This window comes from Rhamphochromis longiceps, linkage group LG9 (genome assembly GCF_057381845.1).
Source record: "Rhamphochromis longiceps isolate RC_006_pf linkage group LG9, R_longiceps_female_GT1.1, whole genome shotgun sequence".
In the NCBI taxonomy this organism is placed as follows: Eukaryota; Metazoa; Chordata; class Actinopteri; order Cichliformes; family Cichlidae; genus Rhamphochromis; species Rhamphochromis longiceps.
Window position 1 is genome coordinate 14,873,257 of NC_140565.1, and position 18,654 is coordinate 14,891,910.

The 18,654-nt window shown below is 41.7% G+C and overlaps 2 protein-coding genes across 3 annotated transcripts in view; one reads left to right on the plus strand and one right to left on the minus strand.

The window, feature by feature from the left end:
- bmp6 (bone morphogenetic protein 6) overlaps positions 1–7,819 on the plus strand; it is a 46,831-nt gene extending 39,012 nt beyond the window's left edge. For both annotated transcript variants that reach the window (XM_085418422.1, XM_085418423.1), the window contains exons 6-8: positions 3,372–3,448; positions 4,600–4,710; positions 6,456–7,819. In XM_085418422.1, coding sequence (XP_085274548.1) covers positions 3,372–3,448; positions 4,600–4,710; positions 6,456–6,605 — 338 coding nt within the window. In that variant the 3' untranslated portion in view covers positions 6,606–7,819. The remainder of the gene's footprint in view (positions 1–3,371; positions 3,449–4,599; positions 4,711–6,455) is intronic.
- A 557-nt stretch (positions 7,820–8,376) lies between these two features.
- On the minus strand, positions 8,377–18,405 carry txndc5 (thioredoxin domain containing 5). The gene is made up of 10 exons (XM_085418424.1): positions 18,146–18,405; positions 17,084–17,236; positions 16,527–16,632; positions 16,337–16,433; positions 15,478–15,593; positions 15,125–15,211; positions 11,577–11,738; positions 10,873–10,955; positions 10,421–10,550; positions 8,377–10,102 (listed from the first exon to the last, which is right to left on the minus strand). The coding sequence occupies exons 1-10, from the start codon at positions 18,328–18,330 to the stop codon at positions 9,980–9,982; spliced, it is 1,242 nt and encodes a 413-aa protein (XP_085274550.1). The 5' UTR covers positions 18,331–18,405; the 3' UTR covers positions 8,377–9,979.
- Positions 18,406–18,654: the final 249 nt, after the last annotated feature.

Consider the following 18,654-nt stretch of genomic DNA (forward strand, 5'->3'; position numbering starts at 1 on the left):
CCTCACTATGCCGCTGACTGTCATGGCCAGTGGTACCTTTTGTTTCTTCTCACAGAGTGAACTCGTCTAGTCAGATGAAATATTCATCGAATTTCCAGCCTTGTTTCCAAAAAAGTTGCAAAGCTGTGAAAAGATTGATGAAAACCATTTTATACCTTTGTGCAGTACAAATACTTCTAAAGCTTTGAGTGTTGTATGCTAATTTTGATTTTGATGCCAGTAACATGTTTTTATAAAAAGTTGGAAAGAAGGCACACAGAGACTGGAAAAGTTGTGCAAAAAAACCACCTGGTGGAACACGTCTCAGGACTAATTAGGCTGATTAGTAACATGATTGGGCTTAAAACGAGCATTCCAGTGAGGCTGATAAATTATGGAGGAAAGATGAGGAGAGATTCACCGGTCTGTGAGAGACTGTGTGGATAAATAGTTGAACAGTTTCCAACATCAAACTGTGGTGCATTCAGTCATTAGAAAGATCCCACAGGTGGCGCTGTGAAGAACCAGCTTTGATGTTTTATGCGTCCAAGTTCATGTAAGATGAGGTGAATCATAGACACAGTTTCCTCTGAGCTGAATAGGAGAGGGGAGGCAGATAGTTTGGAGATGCATCTTGTGACGACTCTGTTAGCACTGATCGGGAGCAACATATGTTGCCATCCAGACGTGCTGTCACAGAAAGTCTGATGACAAAAGAGTGAGAGCAAACAACAATTTTCCTTTCATTCCCCAAACATTTACATAGTGCTGATAAGAAGAAGACTATCACCCCAATAGAGCTCTTTGCTCTCACACTGCTGGCTTCTTTATTCATGCTGCCATAGGCTTAGGTTGCTGTTTCATCCTGTTAAAAGGGAGTTTTTCCTTCCCACTGTCACCAAGTGCTAGATCAAAGAAGGCCACCTGATCGTTAGGCTTTATCTGTGTTATTGTAGGTCTTTACCTTACAGCTTCATGCACCTAGAGGTGACTGTTGTTGTGATTTGGCGTTATAAAAATAAAATTGAATTAAATTGAAGAGGTGACGGAGCACAGTCCAGATGTTTTTTCAAACGTGGAGCTTGTGTTTTTCAAGATCATCTCTTCCTACCTTTGTGTCATCTTCATACTATTTCAGTTAAATATAGGGAAGCAATTATGTCTTGACACAGTGTCTCAAAAATAGTGCCTTGGATTACTCTTGATTTGCCTTTTACTTCTTAGAAATACCCATCATAGGTATGTCTTTCTTGTTATTGCAGTTATTTTGGTGCCGTTTGGTAGATGTCCTTATATAAAGTACAACTGCACATTTATGGTACAGTTGGTAGAAACATGAAGACTAAACACAGGCAGTGCCAGGCCTCACATGCGTCTCTCTCTGTCACCTCATCTTTATGGTCTGCGATGAATCCAAGCAGGAAACCCAGCTTTGCTCTTCCTCTCCCTGTCTGTGTCTCTTTTTGTATTTGAGACGAGGCCAGCTAAAACACTCGGGTCTGGGCAGTGCAGTCAGCGAGTCTGTTCAGAATTAAATTTAATTTGATGACGAAATGGTAATGCAACCAACTCTGGTGAATTTAAATTACAACTCTCCGCTTTAATGAGTAGCTAAGTGGGTTTGGCTGTTAAACAGATAAACATCGGGTCATCTGTGAGTGCCTATGTGTACGTACTGCGAGTGGAAGCGCCGCTTGTAATGAATGATAGACGTATGGATGTAAGGAACCAAAATCAATTAGCATTACATAAGCGAAATATGTTTGTATATATGTCTGTGTGCGTCTCCCTCCAACTCCAGCTGACTAAACAAGGCTGCTGTCGGTGACTTGGTGAGGTGAGTGGCTGGGTGGTGGCTGTGACTGAGTGACAAATCCCCGACTGCCTTGTGACTCACTCTCAAACAGACAGACAAACAGACACACACACGCAAGAAAATCTATAAAATGCCAGTTTCTTGGTTGGAGAGTTGATTTATTCTATTGTTTATTTTATTCTATGACACCTATTTATATTTGCCTGTAGGTGATAAATAACTATGTGTGCATGAGCTGACAGGTTAAGAGTCAGACTGGAAAAAGTCAACACTGCGTTTTGGATGAGAGGGTCAGTCGCATTTAGATTCAAACCTGTGAAAGTTTTTATTGTTTTATTATAATCACAATATTATTCTAGCCACAGACTGTATATAGAAGATGGCAACAATAACGTCATCTACTGATTTCTGATCTCCTGTTTTTTCTGTGGTAAAAAGAGATTTTTTTAAAAAAAAATTTAATACCAGACTGTAAATGCTTTTAGAGTTGCCTCAAGTGGCTATTAGAGGAACTACAAGTCTTTGCATTGCACCTTAGCTTTATTTCTCAGCCCTGGAGGTTGCTGCTTGATTGTAAGGCTGGTCCTCAGCAAAAGTCTAAACAGTTGGTTAACTGTTTTATAATTATGGATGTGCAGACCAACAACTAACTACAATTAAAATCAGTTTTGGGCTCAAAGAAGCTACTCGTGTGTGTGTGTGTGTGTGTGTGTGTGTGTGTGTGTGTGTGTGTGTGTGTGTGTGTGTGTGTGTGTGTGTGTGGTTGTAGAGTCATAATTGCCTCAAATAGAGCCTCATATAGAACCATCGAGAACATGGGACCAGTGCCACTGTGTAGCACTTTGCCTGTTTCACAGACAGGTTAGTTGTGAAAATGTAATCAAAGCCATGAAAGGACAGAGTAAATAAGCTAAAGGGAGACCTTGAAACCTAAGTGGAAAATCTGTGTCACCGTCTTGACTTCAGTGCGGTGACCGATGGCAGCAATGACCTCTTCTAGTTTGAAAACCAAACCTATACCTGAGACTGTCTGAGCCGTTGCTGTACGGCCGCAGAGGCGAACACAGATGATTAAGGACAAGCTGATGGGCGGAGAGTCCACAAACACACTTGTCACTATTTCACTGCGTTTGCATGTGCCAAATAATATGTAACTGCCAATGAATTCAATTAGGCACGCGCTCAAGTGCATTAGACAGCAGATGAATGTGAAGCACGTACAGCGCAGCGACCGCTGTAATGAGCACTTGTGCCGGCGCTCCAGTCTACGCCCTCACATGTTTCTCCACCCAGTGCATTACGCGAGGCGTGTTGTGTTATTCTTCTGCTCTCGGATTCAGTATGTAATGTGTCACTGGACTTCACTGGACATATTTACATCATTTACCCAAGGAAAAGGGCTTTCACTTTGTTTTATCATCATGGCGCTGTGACATACTTTCCACATGCTGAGGGTCACAAACGATGTGGAAAACGACGCCAGATGCTAATCATGATTCTAAGTGGAGCGGCCCCGTGTCTGGAGAGGATCGTGGTAATATGTGAACCCTGATGGTTTCTGTTCTTTGTCTTTCAGACTACAACAGCAGCGATCAGAAGACAGCATGCAGAAGACACGAGCTGTACGTCAGCTTCAGAGAGCTGGGCTGGCAGGTATTTTCTCCTTAAGCTTCACCTAAAAGTTTCCTAATACATCAGTCGTCTAGTCAGGACTACTTTTTAATTCTAATCAGTGTTCCTACTATGCATACTAGAGTATAGTATTATATATATTATATGATTGTTGGAATAATAGGGGATTTGTGTGTTTTTTAAACTCTTAGCAAAAGCAGTATGCCACCATCAGGTGTATTAAGTAGCCGTCTCTTGTCAGACTGGTTTCCTTCTACAAATTGTCATATCTTAATATTTAAAAAATGAGCATGAGTAGCTAAATTATGGAGTGGAGTCGCATGAACGCCCCAGAGTTTATGCACTGGTGGTGGTGGGGAGGTAAACCGTTAGCTGACGAGGGGAGGTGGGATGTGAGATACATGGCCTCGAAGTCAGACGTCACCCAGAGCAGGGATGTGAAAGGCACTTTAGATTGTGGGAAAGTATAACTATTTTTTCCACGAGATACTTTAACATAAGAAAAAAAGTGTAATTTCAACAGCACGTCTCAGTTTTTCTACACGATAAAGTAGTAAATGAAAGAAACCTGTCAGCATGACTCTGTAAAGTACACTGCTCAGTACACATTAGAAACAAGAGAGGATGCGACATAGAAAAGGTTAAATGGAGATCACAGTGTGTGTGTGCGTGTTTACTTAGATACAGAGGAAGAAATAAAAGAGAAGGGCAGAGGTACATACAACCAGCTGTTAACACAGCACTGACATCTAGAGGGAGACTGCCAGCAATCATTCACACACACACAGACAGAGGAAGGGAGCTGGAAATAATGAAAGGGATTGTCAGAAGAGTGAAAAGGTGAAGACAGACGGTTGATTGACACTGACAGGAAGATGAACTAGATCAAAACACAAATTAGAGTGGGGGGATAACCTGTCGACACCTCATCAGAGTCAAACAGTAAGACAGAAAGAGTGGAAGGAAGGAAGGAAGGAAGGAGGAGAGGGATTAGCTCTGAGTGATTTCACAGACAGCGCTGTGGATTTGTCCGCAGAGAGAACATTAACTCTGAATTTACCAACAGCAGTCAGGTGGGTTACATGGAAAGTGAAGCTGTACTGAACCAATAATAACAAAACTGTTCATTTCTGTTCATCCCAAAACCAACTGATTTCACGTGTTTCTCTAAGGACTGGATTATTGCTCCTGACGGCTACGCAGCCAACTACTGTGATGGAGAATGCTCCTTCCCCCTTAATGCCCACATGAATGCCACCAACCACGCCATTGTGCAGACGCTGGTAAGACCATCCCACTACGGTTTACCGCACTAAGTATGTGTGTATTCTTAACACAATGAAGAAGAAGTCATTTTAGGCCCGTCTCTTATGTCTGCCAGAACTTTGTGGTGGTGCTCATACAGTTTTTCCTGTGGATTTAGGATTGTTGTAGCAACACTGCAACGAGATATAATAGTGGTCTATTGTGTGTCTAAATGACCTTTAAAAATAAGCACAGGAGCATATGAGAGTGTTTCGACAGTGTATTTTTAATCTAGTCGCCGTGGCCTTCTTAGGGTTATAAATATCGGTGAATATAAAGCGTTACAGTTCTGTGAAGCTCAGTTAACTCCATTAAATTTACTTGTCATGGACGGTCGAAACATAAAAGAGACAAATGAGGTGCATCCACACATGGAGTAACTGCTCTTCTTCTAGTGGCCACTTGAAGCAGCCTTCAAATGGAATCAGTCCCCATAGACTTCCATGTTAAAATGTTTATGGTATTAAAAATATATATATTTATACAGTCTTATTCAAAAAAAGTTGGTCTCTGTGAAGAGTTTCCCTGTTCTAAACAACTGTACAGATGATAGCTTGTGTTTTCATAACTCCCAATTGGATGCAGGATTTAGGAGCGTGGCAGCATAGACGGTATAGCCAAGCAGCTTCTACTGATACTAATTGGAGTTACTGAATCTCTGGACCACTCTGACATGTTTGTTGGTGCTTGGGAGGATTTTTAATGTAGTCTGTGCGGGACAGACCATCCGATTAGTTTTTGCTCCTTGAGTACCATCCTAGCATTTTAGTAACTTAATTCACTTCAATTCAGTTTTATTTATATAGCAACAAATCGCAGCAACAGTCCCATCAAGACACTTTATAATAATACAGAGAAATCATTGCGCCTTGGCTTGACCCCTATGAGCCAGCACTTGGTGACAGTGGGAAGGAAAAACATCCTTTTTGATAAAAAAGAAACCAGCAGAACCAGGCTGGGGGTGATGGGACAAAACACACACTGTGGAAGAGATTGTCAATAATAGGTAAACAAAAATTAGCAGGTATGTGTACGTGTACAGTTTGTACCATTTATAACTGCTACTGTCTAATCAAGCTTGATAACGTCAGCCATATTTAGACGAGAGGGTGGAGTTCTATGTTATCAGCTAATGATAGCCAGCTTGGTTAGCAAGTTGCTATCTATTTATATCTATAAGCTGTACAGGTGCAGTGGACAGATAAAGAGACATGTTTGTTATTGCTTAGTAATGAATGATTCAAATATTAGCTTTTCACTCACTAAGACTGAAGCACAACCTTATTGGAAGGGCTGTGAGTACGCTTCGAGCCAAGGTGTGGGCTAGCAGAAAGCTAGTGGCTATACCTCCATTTATTTGTGTCTACCTGTCACTTAAAGCAACCTTTATATAATTTTAGTGACTGAATGATCTAAGAAGAGCATCCCTACACAGTCAATTTAATTTAGATGCTACTGAGAGAGTCCAAACCATTTTAATATCTGCTGTAAAGTTGGGCCACGTGGGGTTGGGGATTTTATAACCAGTCTCCAGTGGCCATTAAAGAAATGTCAAATAATCCGACATTTGGCATGATTAAAAAATATAATAAAATCAATTTTTAAATCTGTCCTTTGTGAGTTTATCATCCATTTCTAATTGCTACTTTTTCTGATAATAGAAAGAGGGTGTGGGGGATTTGTGACACATAAAGAGGCTGAAGGTCTTTCTCATTATTTCCAGGTGCACCTGATGAACCCCGAGAACGTACCCAAGCCGTGCTGCGCCCCCACCAAGCTGCACGCCATTTCAGTGCTCTATTTCGACGACAACTCCAACGTCATACTGAAGAAATACAAGAACATGGTGGTGCGGGCCTGCGGCTGCCACTGACAGACAGATGAAGACTGGTAGTGCTTCAGTCAAAGTTGGGTGTACGTTGACCTCAGGTAGACACCGGATTCCCGCCCAAATCTTCAACATGCAAAGGAACGTCCAGCCTGAAAGATCATTCCCATGTTCCATTTCCATAATTGTTAAGCCTGCTAACATATCAAGTAGCAAGTATTCCCCACCACATGTGGATCATCCATAGGCAACTTCACCTTGTTCCAGTCTTGAGCCACCAAGTTGTCTACCACCCTTCCTGTTAGCTGTGGACGGGGGTCTTCTCTTCATGGGTCTGCAACTGAATGAATGACTGTGTGTGTATGTGTGGGGGGAGGCATTTAAGCATTTAAGTTTGTATATTATGTGTTTACTGAAGTGTGTGTATGAATGCCTGAGAGGCTACTGCACCTTCTCCCTCCCTGAGAGGGTGAAACTGAACTGTCGTGGGACCAGTCAGAGTGCTGCTTTCTTTCCCGTCTTCTCTCCAACATAGAAAAAAAGAGCAAGGTGCATCAGTTCTCGCAGGAGGCTCAGATAATGAACAGCTTCCCTACAGCACATGACACTGCAGGGCTAACACCCCCGTCATATTTCCAAGTGGTGTGAATCAGCCCGACTTTCTTTTTTCTGTGCAAAATGTTGTTAACCAAAACCATCTAATACAAACTGAATGATACTTTGGAGTCAGCACACTCATATTTCCTTCCTCCCCTCTGCTGTTTTTTTTCTCGAGCCATATTTGCCTTCCCAAAAATATAATATGGACTTAACCAAAGTGACCGCAGGCTATTTTAGCAGTGGACCGCTCCAAATATCCCCCCCGACACCACCACCTCCTCTCCTCCATGTCAATATTTGCCAGGCTGGGGCTGAGCTGCGATTCACCAGGCTGGTTCAACATGATGCATGTTGTGGCTAAACTGATGTTTTTCTCCAAAGAACCGAAGAATACAGCCTTATCCCTCGGACATACCACAAATGGCCATTTCCATGTCGCTGCTCTCATAAAGTTAACAAACGCTTCCACTCCTGACAGCCCATCATGAAATAGTAGAGAAAAAAAACATCCCGCAGAACGGTTTGTGTCAGCGTTCTGAAATTAGCCGGTTGCTTTTTCAACCCCGAGGGTGAAACTGTGTTCGGATATGGACAGGTGACAAATTAATGGAAAAACCTGAATGCTCAAACCCTGCACAGTGGGGGTATCTCGTACTATTCTTTTAAAGCATTCATTGGCGGGATCAGTTTGTTCTGTGTTAAATCTTGAAGGGAATGGCCACTTCTAGGATAACAGCTTTGCCCTTTTCATAGAGCCTGTGGCCCTCAAGTCACCAGATCTCAACCCAGGTTGGTAGATTTTCGACCAATCAATCACCTCTTTAAGTTTTAGAGAGCTGAAGAATTAAAAATAAACGTGCATTCGAGCAGTTTTGCTGAAAAGCAGTGCCTGGTTTTTCCTTTAATTTGTCACCTGTCACGTGGCAACGTCTTCCCAACAGAGTATGTAACTGTGAGCTTTAAATGACATGAGTACTTTTAGAGCATATTTTAATGAAAAACTAATACCAGTAAGAATCAGAATACCTTACGTGCCTAACCAATCATACATTACAAAATATACCTCTGGTAAGCTGCTGTTTACATTTGTGATCATGTTTAGTTTTTTTTTGTAAATACTTGTACATTCTCAGCTTATTTATTGCACCTTTTATTAAAAAAAAAAATATCACATACGTTATTAACAGAGATGCAAGAGCAAAATGAAAATGCAAAGTTATTTTTGAGAAAAATTTATTACGAAATCTCATGTTACATTTTGCCATTATTCACTCTTTTGTACAAAATCTGTGGGTTGTGCACAAACTATAACCCATGAAAAGGAAAAAAACAACAACAAAAAAACATGACTTTGTCACTGGAGTTGCTTAGACCATGTGCTATCCATAAAAACTTTTACTGAGAAAAAACTGCTGTGTCTCAGACTGTTTGAGTACCTGGGTTTAACAATAAATGGTGCCTTGCATTCACACAACACATGCTTTCCACGTAACCTGGGTCAAAGAGCATTTGCCTAACAGGTGGGTGCAGTTTACACGGCGGTTAATTGCAGAAAGGTGCACTGAAACACTGCAAATGCTTTTTCACTAAGGCTTCACCTTCGAATCCCCCCGAAAATTATTTGTGTTGAATTTTAATGCTGCCAGTTCCTGCCCACTTCAATGATTAACTGTAATCAGAACCTCATCGTCTATTTTACTCAGGCCGATGGCTCTGGTGTCCAAAGGTCTAAATCATCCCGATACAATGTTTTCAACTTAGGCTGTCGCTTCAGTAAGAATAGATGGAAATCACGGTGAGAACGTGGATACGATGGGAGTTGAGCTCACCCTGAGCAGCAGTTCGACCTTTCAGTGCAGACGATGAGCGACCCTTCTGTGTCCAAATCCTTCTAACATAGGAAGGATAAACCTGGCCTGAAGAATACAAACATTCACGTTTTTACATCGACACCTAATAATGTTAGGGGAGACTTCACGTCAACGATGGCTTGTCCAAACAGAAGCAGTAACACAAAAGATCAGTAACAGAGTGATGGGGCAGCATGGTCCAGGCCTAACACTCCCAATGCTAGAAGTAGAAAGGGATGGTCGATCACTGAGACTAAAACAATCAGTCAGGATCTGGTAATCTTGATTAACAGAAAAAAAAAAAGTTGTCAGATTCAGTAAAATCACAGACTTCTCCATCACCTCCCAGTCTGTGTGGTTTCTTCCCTGAGAGTTAAGTCAGACAGGCCATCACTGGCATGACTATGAAGCACCCTCAACTTAACACTCTGCTTCACATTGGAGAGTCACAAACTTTTACAGCCTCGTGAGTGACAGTAATAGAAAACTAATGGCTTATGATTAAAAAAAAAAAAATTTCATGTACACAAATTAGCATCGGGGAAAAAAGAAGTCAAATGGCAGAGACGTCAGAAACACTTCATTTAAAAAACAAACCGGTAGAAACTTTAGTGCCACTGTTTTAACATTTCTTGTATTCTTGTGAAAAGTTCTGGTTCTGAGCAGAGCTTGCAAAGTGGTTGTCGCACATATTACTTCATCTTCAGGCCCAACCAGTCGCCACGTGGTTTAAGGTTGAGCAAGAGCAATGAGAAGTACGATCACCTTCCAAACACTCTTACCGAATGATTCTGCACTTGAATACCAAAAAAAGATGAATGCGCCAGCCTGTCATTGGATGACTGACAGAGAGGGGGAAGAGTAGGGGTCTGGCTTTTGTAGGAGAGACGGTGGTGTCCTATTAGCCAGATATGCAGTGTGAGCGAGTAGAGTTGTGGAGAGAGAGAGAGAGCGCCGACTAGCCTGTATCTACAGCTCGTCTCGTGCCTGCTTCATCACAAAGTCGTGCAGGCTCTCCAAATCCCGCCCACCGTGATGCTCATCACCCTGCTCCCCTGCTCTGAAGATGATCAAGGTGGGGTAACCGCGCACCTGGATAACAGAAAAAAAAAAAAGAATATCACCATACTGTCATCATTGGGTAACCATGGCTTCACTCCAAGCTGAAAACATGTGTGCACCAACCACCAGGACTGTTAAATCTGCTTTAGGGTTTTATTTCATAGTATCTAATTAAAATATGTAGCAGTTATAGAATTTTATGTCTTTGATATAATCCACCACTTTAGTTTATTGCATACACTGTAACACATTTAATCTTGCAGAAATATAAAGCTCACAGAAGGGTACGTGCACCAGAAACAGTCTCCGAGTGCAAAGCATTCAGTGCCTGGACAGAATTTCACTTACAGAGTACTTGTTGCAGAGTGTGCGCTCAACAGTGCAGTCCACTTTAGCAATCTTGACATCAGTAAAACCAGGAAATTCCTTCTTGGAAAGATCTTCCCATGTTGGAGCGAGATTCTTACAGTGACCACACCTAGACAGCAGGATAACACAAGAGTGACATCACTCTCACTGACTGACAAATTGTGTTTCAAACACTGGCTGCCAACATTTTAAATCAGGAGTTTAATCACTTTAGTCACTAGAACAATAATTACTTCAGACATCTGCAGGTACTTAACGTATATTTGTTTAAAAATGATACACTCCGACTCATCTTACTCGTAGTAGTTTTAAACCCTCTCCTGCAGACAAAGGTTCAGCATTATTTAATACTTGAACTAATTTCTGAGGCGTCATGATTCATTTGGCATTAACAACACACAATAAAGGAAGATGTCAAACAATAATCTCACCATGGAGCGTAGAATTTGACGAAGGTGAATCCTTTGGCTACAGTCTCCTCAAAGTTGTCCTCATTCAGGACCAAAACACTGGACTACAGACAGAAAGAGGACAGGAATACAAGTTGGAATTATATGGATCCGTGTTTTTCCTCACCATGACGACATTATTGCATTATTGTATTTATTATTCTGTTACTGGAGTGAGAGCTTCTGAATTGTGTGCACAGGTTATGTTCCCCAGTAATGCCCACATCATCTCATTAATAAAAGATATGCAAAATCCTGGCATAATTTAGCTGCCAGTCTCTCACCTAACTGGAATCTGAATGGGTGCCATGCTCAAAGACCTACAGTGTAACTACTGCGTGTACATGTGTTGTGTTGAACAGTTTCACTGCAACAGGAAATAACAGCTGCTCATGTGCTGCAGATTCTCAGTGATGGCATCCAGAAGAAGTGCACTGTGTGTGTAATGTAAAAAATACACAATTCAAGCCCTTTAAGAATCACAATAACTTTACAGCTACAGTGCCAGGACCCCACTGAATGCATCAACGATCACTGCAATGTGCAGCTGCTGTGTATCTAAGGTCTCTGAGCACCAGTTCAACGGGGCACACAAATGTCCCCACTTAAAAATACAAAACAGGAAATAAAAAAGAGGAGACCAAAATATTATCCGAGTACAACACCTCTCTGTTGTGAACACCCACCTTTGCTTCCTCTTCAGCTGGCTCTTCAGCAGGGATCTCATTTGCCTTTGGTTCCTCCTTCTGCTCCTCCTGCTTTTCCTCCTCGGTGAGTGCAGCCTTCAGCTGGTTGTCCAAAAAGTCTTTGAAGGAGTCCAGGTCTCTCTTTCCTTTGTACTGTTCTGTCTATGACAAGAGGACAAGAAACAAGAGTTACTGTAACCAGTGTAACAATATTTTGAATATTTCTTGGATGTACGCATCAAATGTGTTATTTTTCTTCCTAGGACCTCTGAACCGAACGAGTTCCCCTCAACAGAACGCTGTTATTAAGAAAAGCAGGATGTTTTTTCAAGCCAGCTATCAAAGGCATATATAGTGTGTTTCTGAGACCATTTTGATGGACCGATTATACTCTGACTTAGAATTTTAATGCCACAGATGAAAAACATTAGCCATTTTCACTGTGATAACATTGGTGGGTTTTTACTTGCCTTCACATTTGTCTCTGTAACTATTTAAGCAGCTTAGTATGAATCATCATCATCACACTGAAATGATTTAGCACATGTATGTTTGCATGTTCCACGTCTCCTAAACAAGTGGAATGAATGACACTAAAACAAATGCCTATGACACCGACTCCCAACATCTGTACAACTATTTTATACAAATTCCACAATCATACATTTTTGTACATTTGACGGTTCAACTGAGCAGCGAACAGCGACCTTACAGCTGCATGGACTTTTTAAACTTCACTGTGCTCTTGAGTAGTCGCTGATTATTGATCAAGTTATTGAAATAAGTGTAGAACATAGCAGAGCAGACGACAACAACGTGGGGATAAAAGATGAAATGTGGGAACCATCATTTCATGACACACTTCATGAAGCCACTCTATGCTGTTGCATGCTGGGGCAGCAGGTTGAGGGCACCAACAATAAGACCAGTAACATTGTGGGGACGTAGCTGGAAGGTGATGTTGGAGAGCCGGATGTTGTCCAAGATAAGGACAATGCTGGACAAAACCTCCCACCCATTCCAAGACATGCTGGCCAGTCACAGAAGCACATCCAGTGACAGGTTGAGATTACCCAAATGCACCACTGAACTACACTGGAAATCACTCCTGCCTGTGGATATCACCCTGTACAATCCCTCCATCTAATGCACAGTATATAAGAAGTAGGGGTGCAACGATATTCGTATCGATATTGAACCGTTCGATACAGTGCTTTCGGTTCGGTACGCATATGTATCGAACAATACAACATTTGTAATTTATTTTATCTACTTTCCTTCTGACGATGCTGTCTGTGTGGAGCGCTCAGTGAATCTGCGTTCGACTACTCCGCCTAGGCTGCACTGTCGAGCGCAGATCCACTGAGCGCTCCACACAGACAGCATAGTCAGAAGGAAGAGCGCAGGGCAAGCTAGCAAGACAGAAGTTAAGCTCTCCTTGCAACATGGACGTTCCCCACTCTCATTCAGATCTGGCCTTTGGAATTATTTTGGTTTTCATGTGACGTATGACCCTGAAGGTAAGCGAGTCATGGACTAAAGTAAAACAGTATGTTGGATGTGCCACGCAATGCTTAATTACATGGGTGGGAGCTAGTGTGTTAGCGCAGTTAGCTCGTTAACGTGTTGGCCGTCTAGCCCCATGCACGGGGCGAACGGCGGTAGCTCGTTAACGGAGATTTGCCGTGTTGTGGCGTTAAGGTCATTTTAACGAGGTTAACCTGAAAGCACTAGTGGGAACACAACGAATATGACTCCACATTTACGCCGACATCATCCTAGTGCAAAGACAAAAACAACAAGCATGCTACAAACTTTATCAGTCATTTAGACAGCTGTTAGCACATGCTTCTCCTTATGGGGACCTGATATGTTTAATATGCTGCTGAGAATATAGCCCAGAAGAAGCAGATAGTATAGCTTTTATTTTGGAAAGAGCCATTTCTCTGTAATAAACTCTTTTCCAAAGATGAGTGATTCCTCAATCAGATACAGGGCTTGCAATATCGCTAGCCCGACGTCCCGGGGCTAGCGATTTTTTCAGTCGGGGTACCAAAATCTATCTCTGCCCTGCCCGTCGGGCTTTTGTAGGAAGGAAAAATATATGTCAATGCTTTTGCATTCTTTCGGAAATGTAGCTGGGTAATTATGTCATTGGCATCGGTGAGCCACTGTCAATATGTGACATATTGAAATCGCGTTTGAATTTGCGCTTGTTTTTTTGCTTTCATTTTGCAATCACGCGAACTGTGTATAGAGAGCGACAGCACTGATCTGTGAGTGATGATAATTTGTGCACCAATTCCTCTGACATCTTCTTATCAATCGTTAGCTTACTATGCAAACATGACAAGTGAAATCTCCCGCAGCTTAAACATGTGAGAGGTTGATCACGCAGAGAATCGCTGAGCTTATGTGAGTGCGTGTGTAAAAGCATTTCAGTTCTGCTGAGCCAAATAAGACAGGTCAGGGTGAAGAAGTGACAGCCAAAGAAAAGCTTACCACAAAACGGAAAAGTTATGACAAATCAGACTATAAGGCAAAAAGAAAGTGCAGCTTTATGGTTTCATGGACAAAATAATTTCTGTGGCTGCGATATGATGAGCTAAATAACCAGGGCTGCACATAAGTGGTCCGCAGGTGCGCATTCGCTGTCAAAATAAAAAACACGCACAAGGGTTAGGGTTAAATTTAAAAACTGTACTTTTGAGTTAAAATATATATTTATAATTTTAATAAATGACAAATTAAAAAGGCATGAACATTTTATTTTGTATCGAAAAAATATCGAACCGTGACACCAAAGTATCGAACCGAACCGTGAATTTTGTGTATCGTTGCACCCCTAATAAGAAGGGCACCTCAATTTCAACTTCATCTATATTCAATGTTGTGCAATATACTGAGATATTTATATATTAGAGCTATTTTGTTATAAGATAAGATAAGATAAGATAACCTTTATTAGTCCCACACGTGGGAAATTTGTTTTGTCACAGCAGGAGTGGACAGTGCAAAAGTTATGAGGCAAAAATTAGAATACAATAAGAATAAATACAGTACACAACTGTACAGAATAGAATAAAATAAAATACTATATACAGTAGAATAAAATAAAATAAATATACAATAAGATAAAAATAGAATACAAATACTATATACAACTGAGTAAAAATACAACGATGACAGAAAGGATTATTGCACTTAGTATTATTGCATATATTTTGTATTACTGAATTTAGTCTAGTTAGTTACTGTTTTGGAGCAAGTGTGACTACATAATTTCATCTGGAATTAACAAAATATTCTGATGCCCATGAGGCATCCTGGTCAGATACAAACTACCTCAACTGGGTCCTTTCGATGAGGATTAGCAGCTCTGCTCTGAGCTTCAATGACTGAACTCCTCAGCCGGTCTCTAAGGCACCATCCATTTGAACCTTTTATATTTTGATTTTCCTGACAGTTACTGTTTATTGACCTAACACCTAAGCAATGTGTGTAAGCACATGCATACACACAGAGCTAGTCCCAAACCTTTTGCATACCTTTTCTCCATTGTAGAAGAAGAGCAGTGTGGGATATCCCCTCACACCATTCTCAGAACACACCTCGTAGTGCTGAGTACAGTCCACCTAGTTCACAAATACACAAACTTGTGTTATTAAACAGGAATGTCGCAACACTGCAAACACTGGCTCTGTGGTCTGTTTTTATAACACAGTATGCAAATAGTTAACTCCTTATATGATCAACATCTGTTCTGTCACACAGGATCCTGACAGGAATCATTTAAGAGTAAATAATGTTTGCCCAAAGGGGACCTGGGACTAATTCAAGAAAGTAAACTTTCATTGTAGTGAGTGTCCATCTGTTCTGTTGTTTTAACATCTGAACCCACCTTTCCTATCTTCACATCGTCAGAGTGCTCAAAGGTGGTGGCCAGCTGTTCCCATGTTGGGGCCATGGCTTTGCAGTGACCACACCAAGGTGCAAAGAACTTGATAAAGTGGGCGCCTGAGGCAGGAAGAAAAGAAAGAAAGGTAGAACATGAAAAGCCTTGCAGCATTTGCACACCAGCTTTTAGGGAATTTATACATTTACACAAATCTACCAAAGCGAGGCTGAAGTTTATTGGTCCAGAAAATGAACATAAGAAAGCTGATTTCACTGCAAACTCAACACTGTAAAAGGATATACACCTCTTACAGCTCACATGAACCAATTAAGCAACGTTTATTGCAGCCCTGTTGCCAAGATGTGAAGGTGGAGACCTATAAACACCGTTTTAAAAATACCTATGTCATATCCTGCCGATTTTCATCTCCAAACAAGAAATCATTTATTTTTTTTCCTTCAAAACCAAAACATTCAACTTCAGTGGAGCTCAAGAGGCGTAATTTCAGCGAGACAATTATCGTGAGCGGCGTTAATTTTTGCAGTTGTTGCCTCAAAGTCCAGAAACGTGAGGCGACGGGAGACGAGGGTTTTTACAGTCGGCTGGCTTTGACTAACGCTCGGGTACTCGGGTGGTGAAATGTCAGTTATGTAAATCTAGTTAATGAGGTGTTTCCATTCTCCAATGTGAGATCCAGAAACTCGGTGTGGCTGAAAACTGAAAGCAGAATCAAAAATGACGGCAACACAGACACGGCTTATCTGTTACAGCAGGATGCAGCTGCGTAAATACGCAAAGTCGCTTGGCTAATTATGTTGCCTAACTGAAGCTCTACACAGCATCTCTTTTAATGCATCTTTACCTTTGGCTATGTGGGTCTTGAAATTGAGGGCGGTGAGCTCATACATTCCCTGTTTGGGCTCTGGGGCTTTAGGAGGCTCCAGTTCACTCTCTGGTTCCTGCAAAACATTCAGCAACAAAAAGCATGAGCATCAGTTTTGCACTGGTTTGAGGACGTGAGGTTATGACTGAATGAACACCAAACCACTAACCGAAGGCTCCTCTTGGAGCGTCTTCAGCATCCAGGTCTCCAGAGACTGCAGATCTCTGGGGCCCTGGTACTTCACTGCTTCCTGGTCGGGCCTAAACAACTTAAGCCTGCACATAAGACAATATATTCAACTCCATGAGACGTGGCATGGCAGATTTATAATTTAAAATCTACAGCTGGACGAGAGAGTTAAAGAAAATCTTAGCTATAACTTTACCCATAAATACAGGTATTCTGTAAATGATTATGGAGTAAACTGCTGCATTTGCAGTTACAGTGTGCATGGTGCAACATCCAAGTTTCAGCCATTAAGATAATGGCAGAATATTCCACCAAATGCATGTCAATGTGTCACTCCTCTGTCAATCAGTGATGAAAAAGACTTTTTACTTCCATGATCTAAGAGGAGTTTAAGCCTAAATGCTTCAGCTGCTGCGTTATGCTCTGTTGTGTTTCTGGAAAACTGACAAAAATGAAATACGGAGCAATCGGACATCAATAAGTGAAGCTGATGAGGCCAAGATATGAGACAGCAGCTTGTGTGAGTCTAGTACTTACGTAGGGTAGCCTCTAACGCCGTGGTCATTGGAGCAAAATTTGGTGTCCTGGACACAGTCTACTTTTACCACATACACCGGGGGGTCGTCCATGCTGTTGTATTTCTCTGCCAGCTCGTTCCACGTCGGCTGTAGCCTCTGGCAATGGCCGCACCTTGACATAAGAGAAGCAAACAGGGGGGATTTAATGCATTATGGGAAACCTGAGAGTTTATATTTTCATAACAGTGTATGTGAACACTGTATTCTGGATGCAGACACAGGCACACTGCTTCAATATTTTCTGCTTCCTGTTATTTGATAATAAAACCAACATATAGACAAATTTCCATAACATATTAGCATAATCTTCACTTTTACATAACCTCTCTCCATTAAGGAAAAAGTTAAACGATCACGTGTAAAAAAAAAAAAAAAAAACTCACATAATCTCATAATCTCTGCCTTTAGCGTCAGTTCCCTGTTTACATTATGCAGTGCATGGTGACCAAATTAAACTGCATAACAATAATGGCATTATGAATTCTTGTTACCCGCAAAGGACCTCTAGGGGGACCGTGAACCTCAGTTTTGCAACAACTGTTATAACATCAGTCAATCAGTGCGTGCCACGTAAGCGCAGCCCTGTAACTAACTTTGAACGGAGGCTCAATAACTCCTGCTCTGTGAATAAAAGCTGTTTAACTGTCTGAGTATAGCCTTCAACTGCAAACCTTCACACTGAATATTGGCAGCTAGCGAAGTGTTAGCATAAACGACAGCGAGAACCGCGTAAAAGAAGAAAATGCGTTTCATTTCGCTCAGCTGCACTTGGCTGTTTTGGCTTTGCTAGTTAGCAACTAAGCTAACATCACTCAATGAGCGAAAGGAATGAGCTAGTGCTAACTAGCCTGCGTGCTAACTAGCTTGCTTGCTAATTTGCCGGTTTGCTCCAATCCAGTATCAGAAACGCTTTTGTGTTTTCAGTATTAATTAGAATATTAAACACGTAGACAATGTACTTTTGGGGAATTTGCTTAACTCCGTGTGTAAAAAAAGAAAAACTTAGCGAGCGTTTACTTACCATGGAGCGTAAAACATGACAAAGTGGGGTGCAGTGGGCACCGCCTCGTTGAACATATCCACCGTGTACGTGTGCTTGGCATGCTCATCTTCTTCTACTTCAAGTTCGCATAAAACACCAGCAAGCAGTAACGACAAGTGAATAAAATGCAACAAAACGGGTGTGCGGTGCAGAGATGAAGCCATGGTGAATCTCGGCAGCTGAACGGTGTCCCTGCTGGTGTGAAAGGACTGACTTTCTGCGAGCACGCCCCTCTGGCAGCCTCTGACTCAAAGAATGCCAGACCTGGATGGGATGCTCCAAGATGGAGCTTACCACAGCAGCATATGGGCATCTAATCACGGTGTTGTGTAGATCTGTGGCGGCCCGCAAGCGCTTTGCAACTCTATCAGATGTGACAGGTTCAAACAAGTGCCAATTTACAAAGAAGTGTGAAAGCCTGTGAGGTATTACTGACTCCAGGGGGGGGGGGGATATGTATATTATAATAAAAGGTGTGCAAATATAAT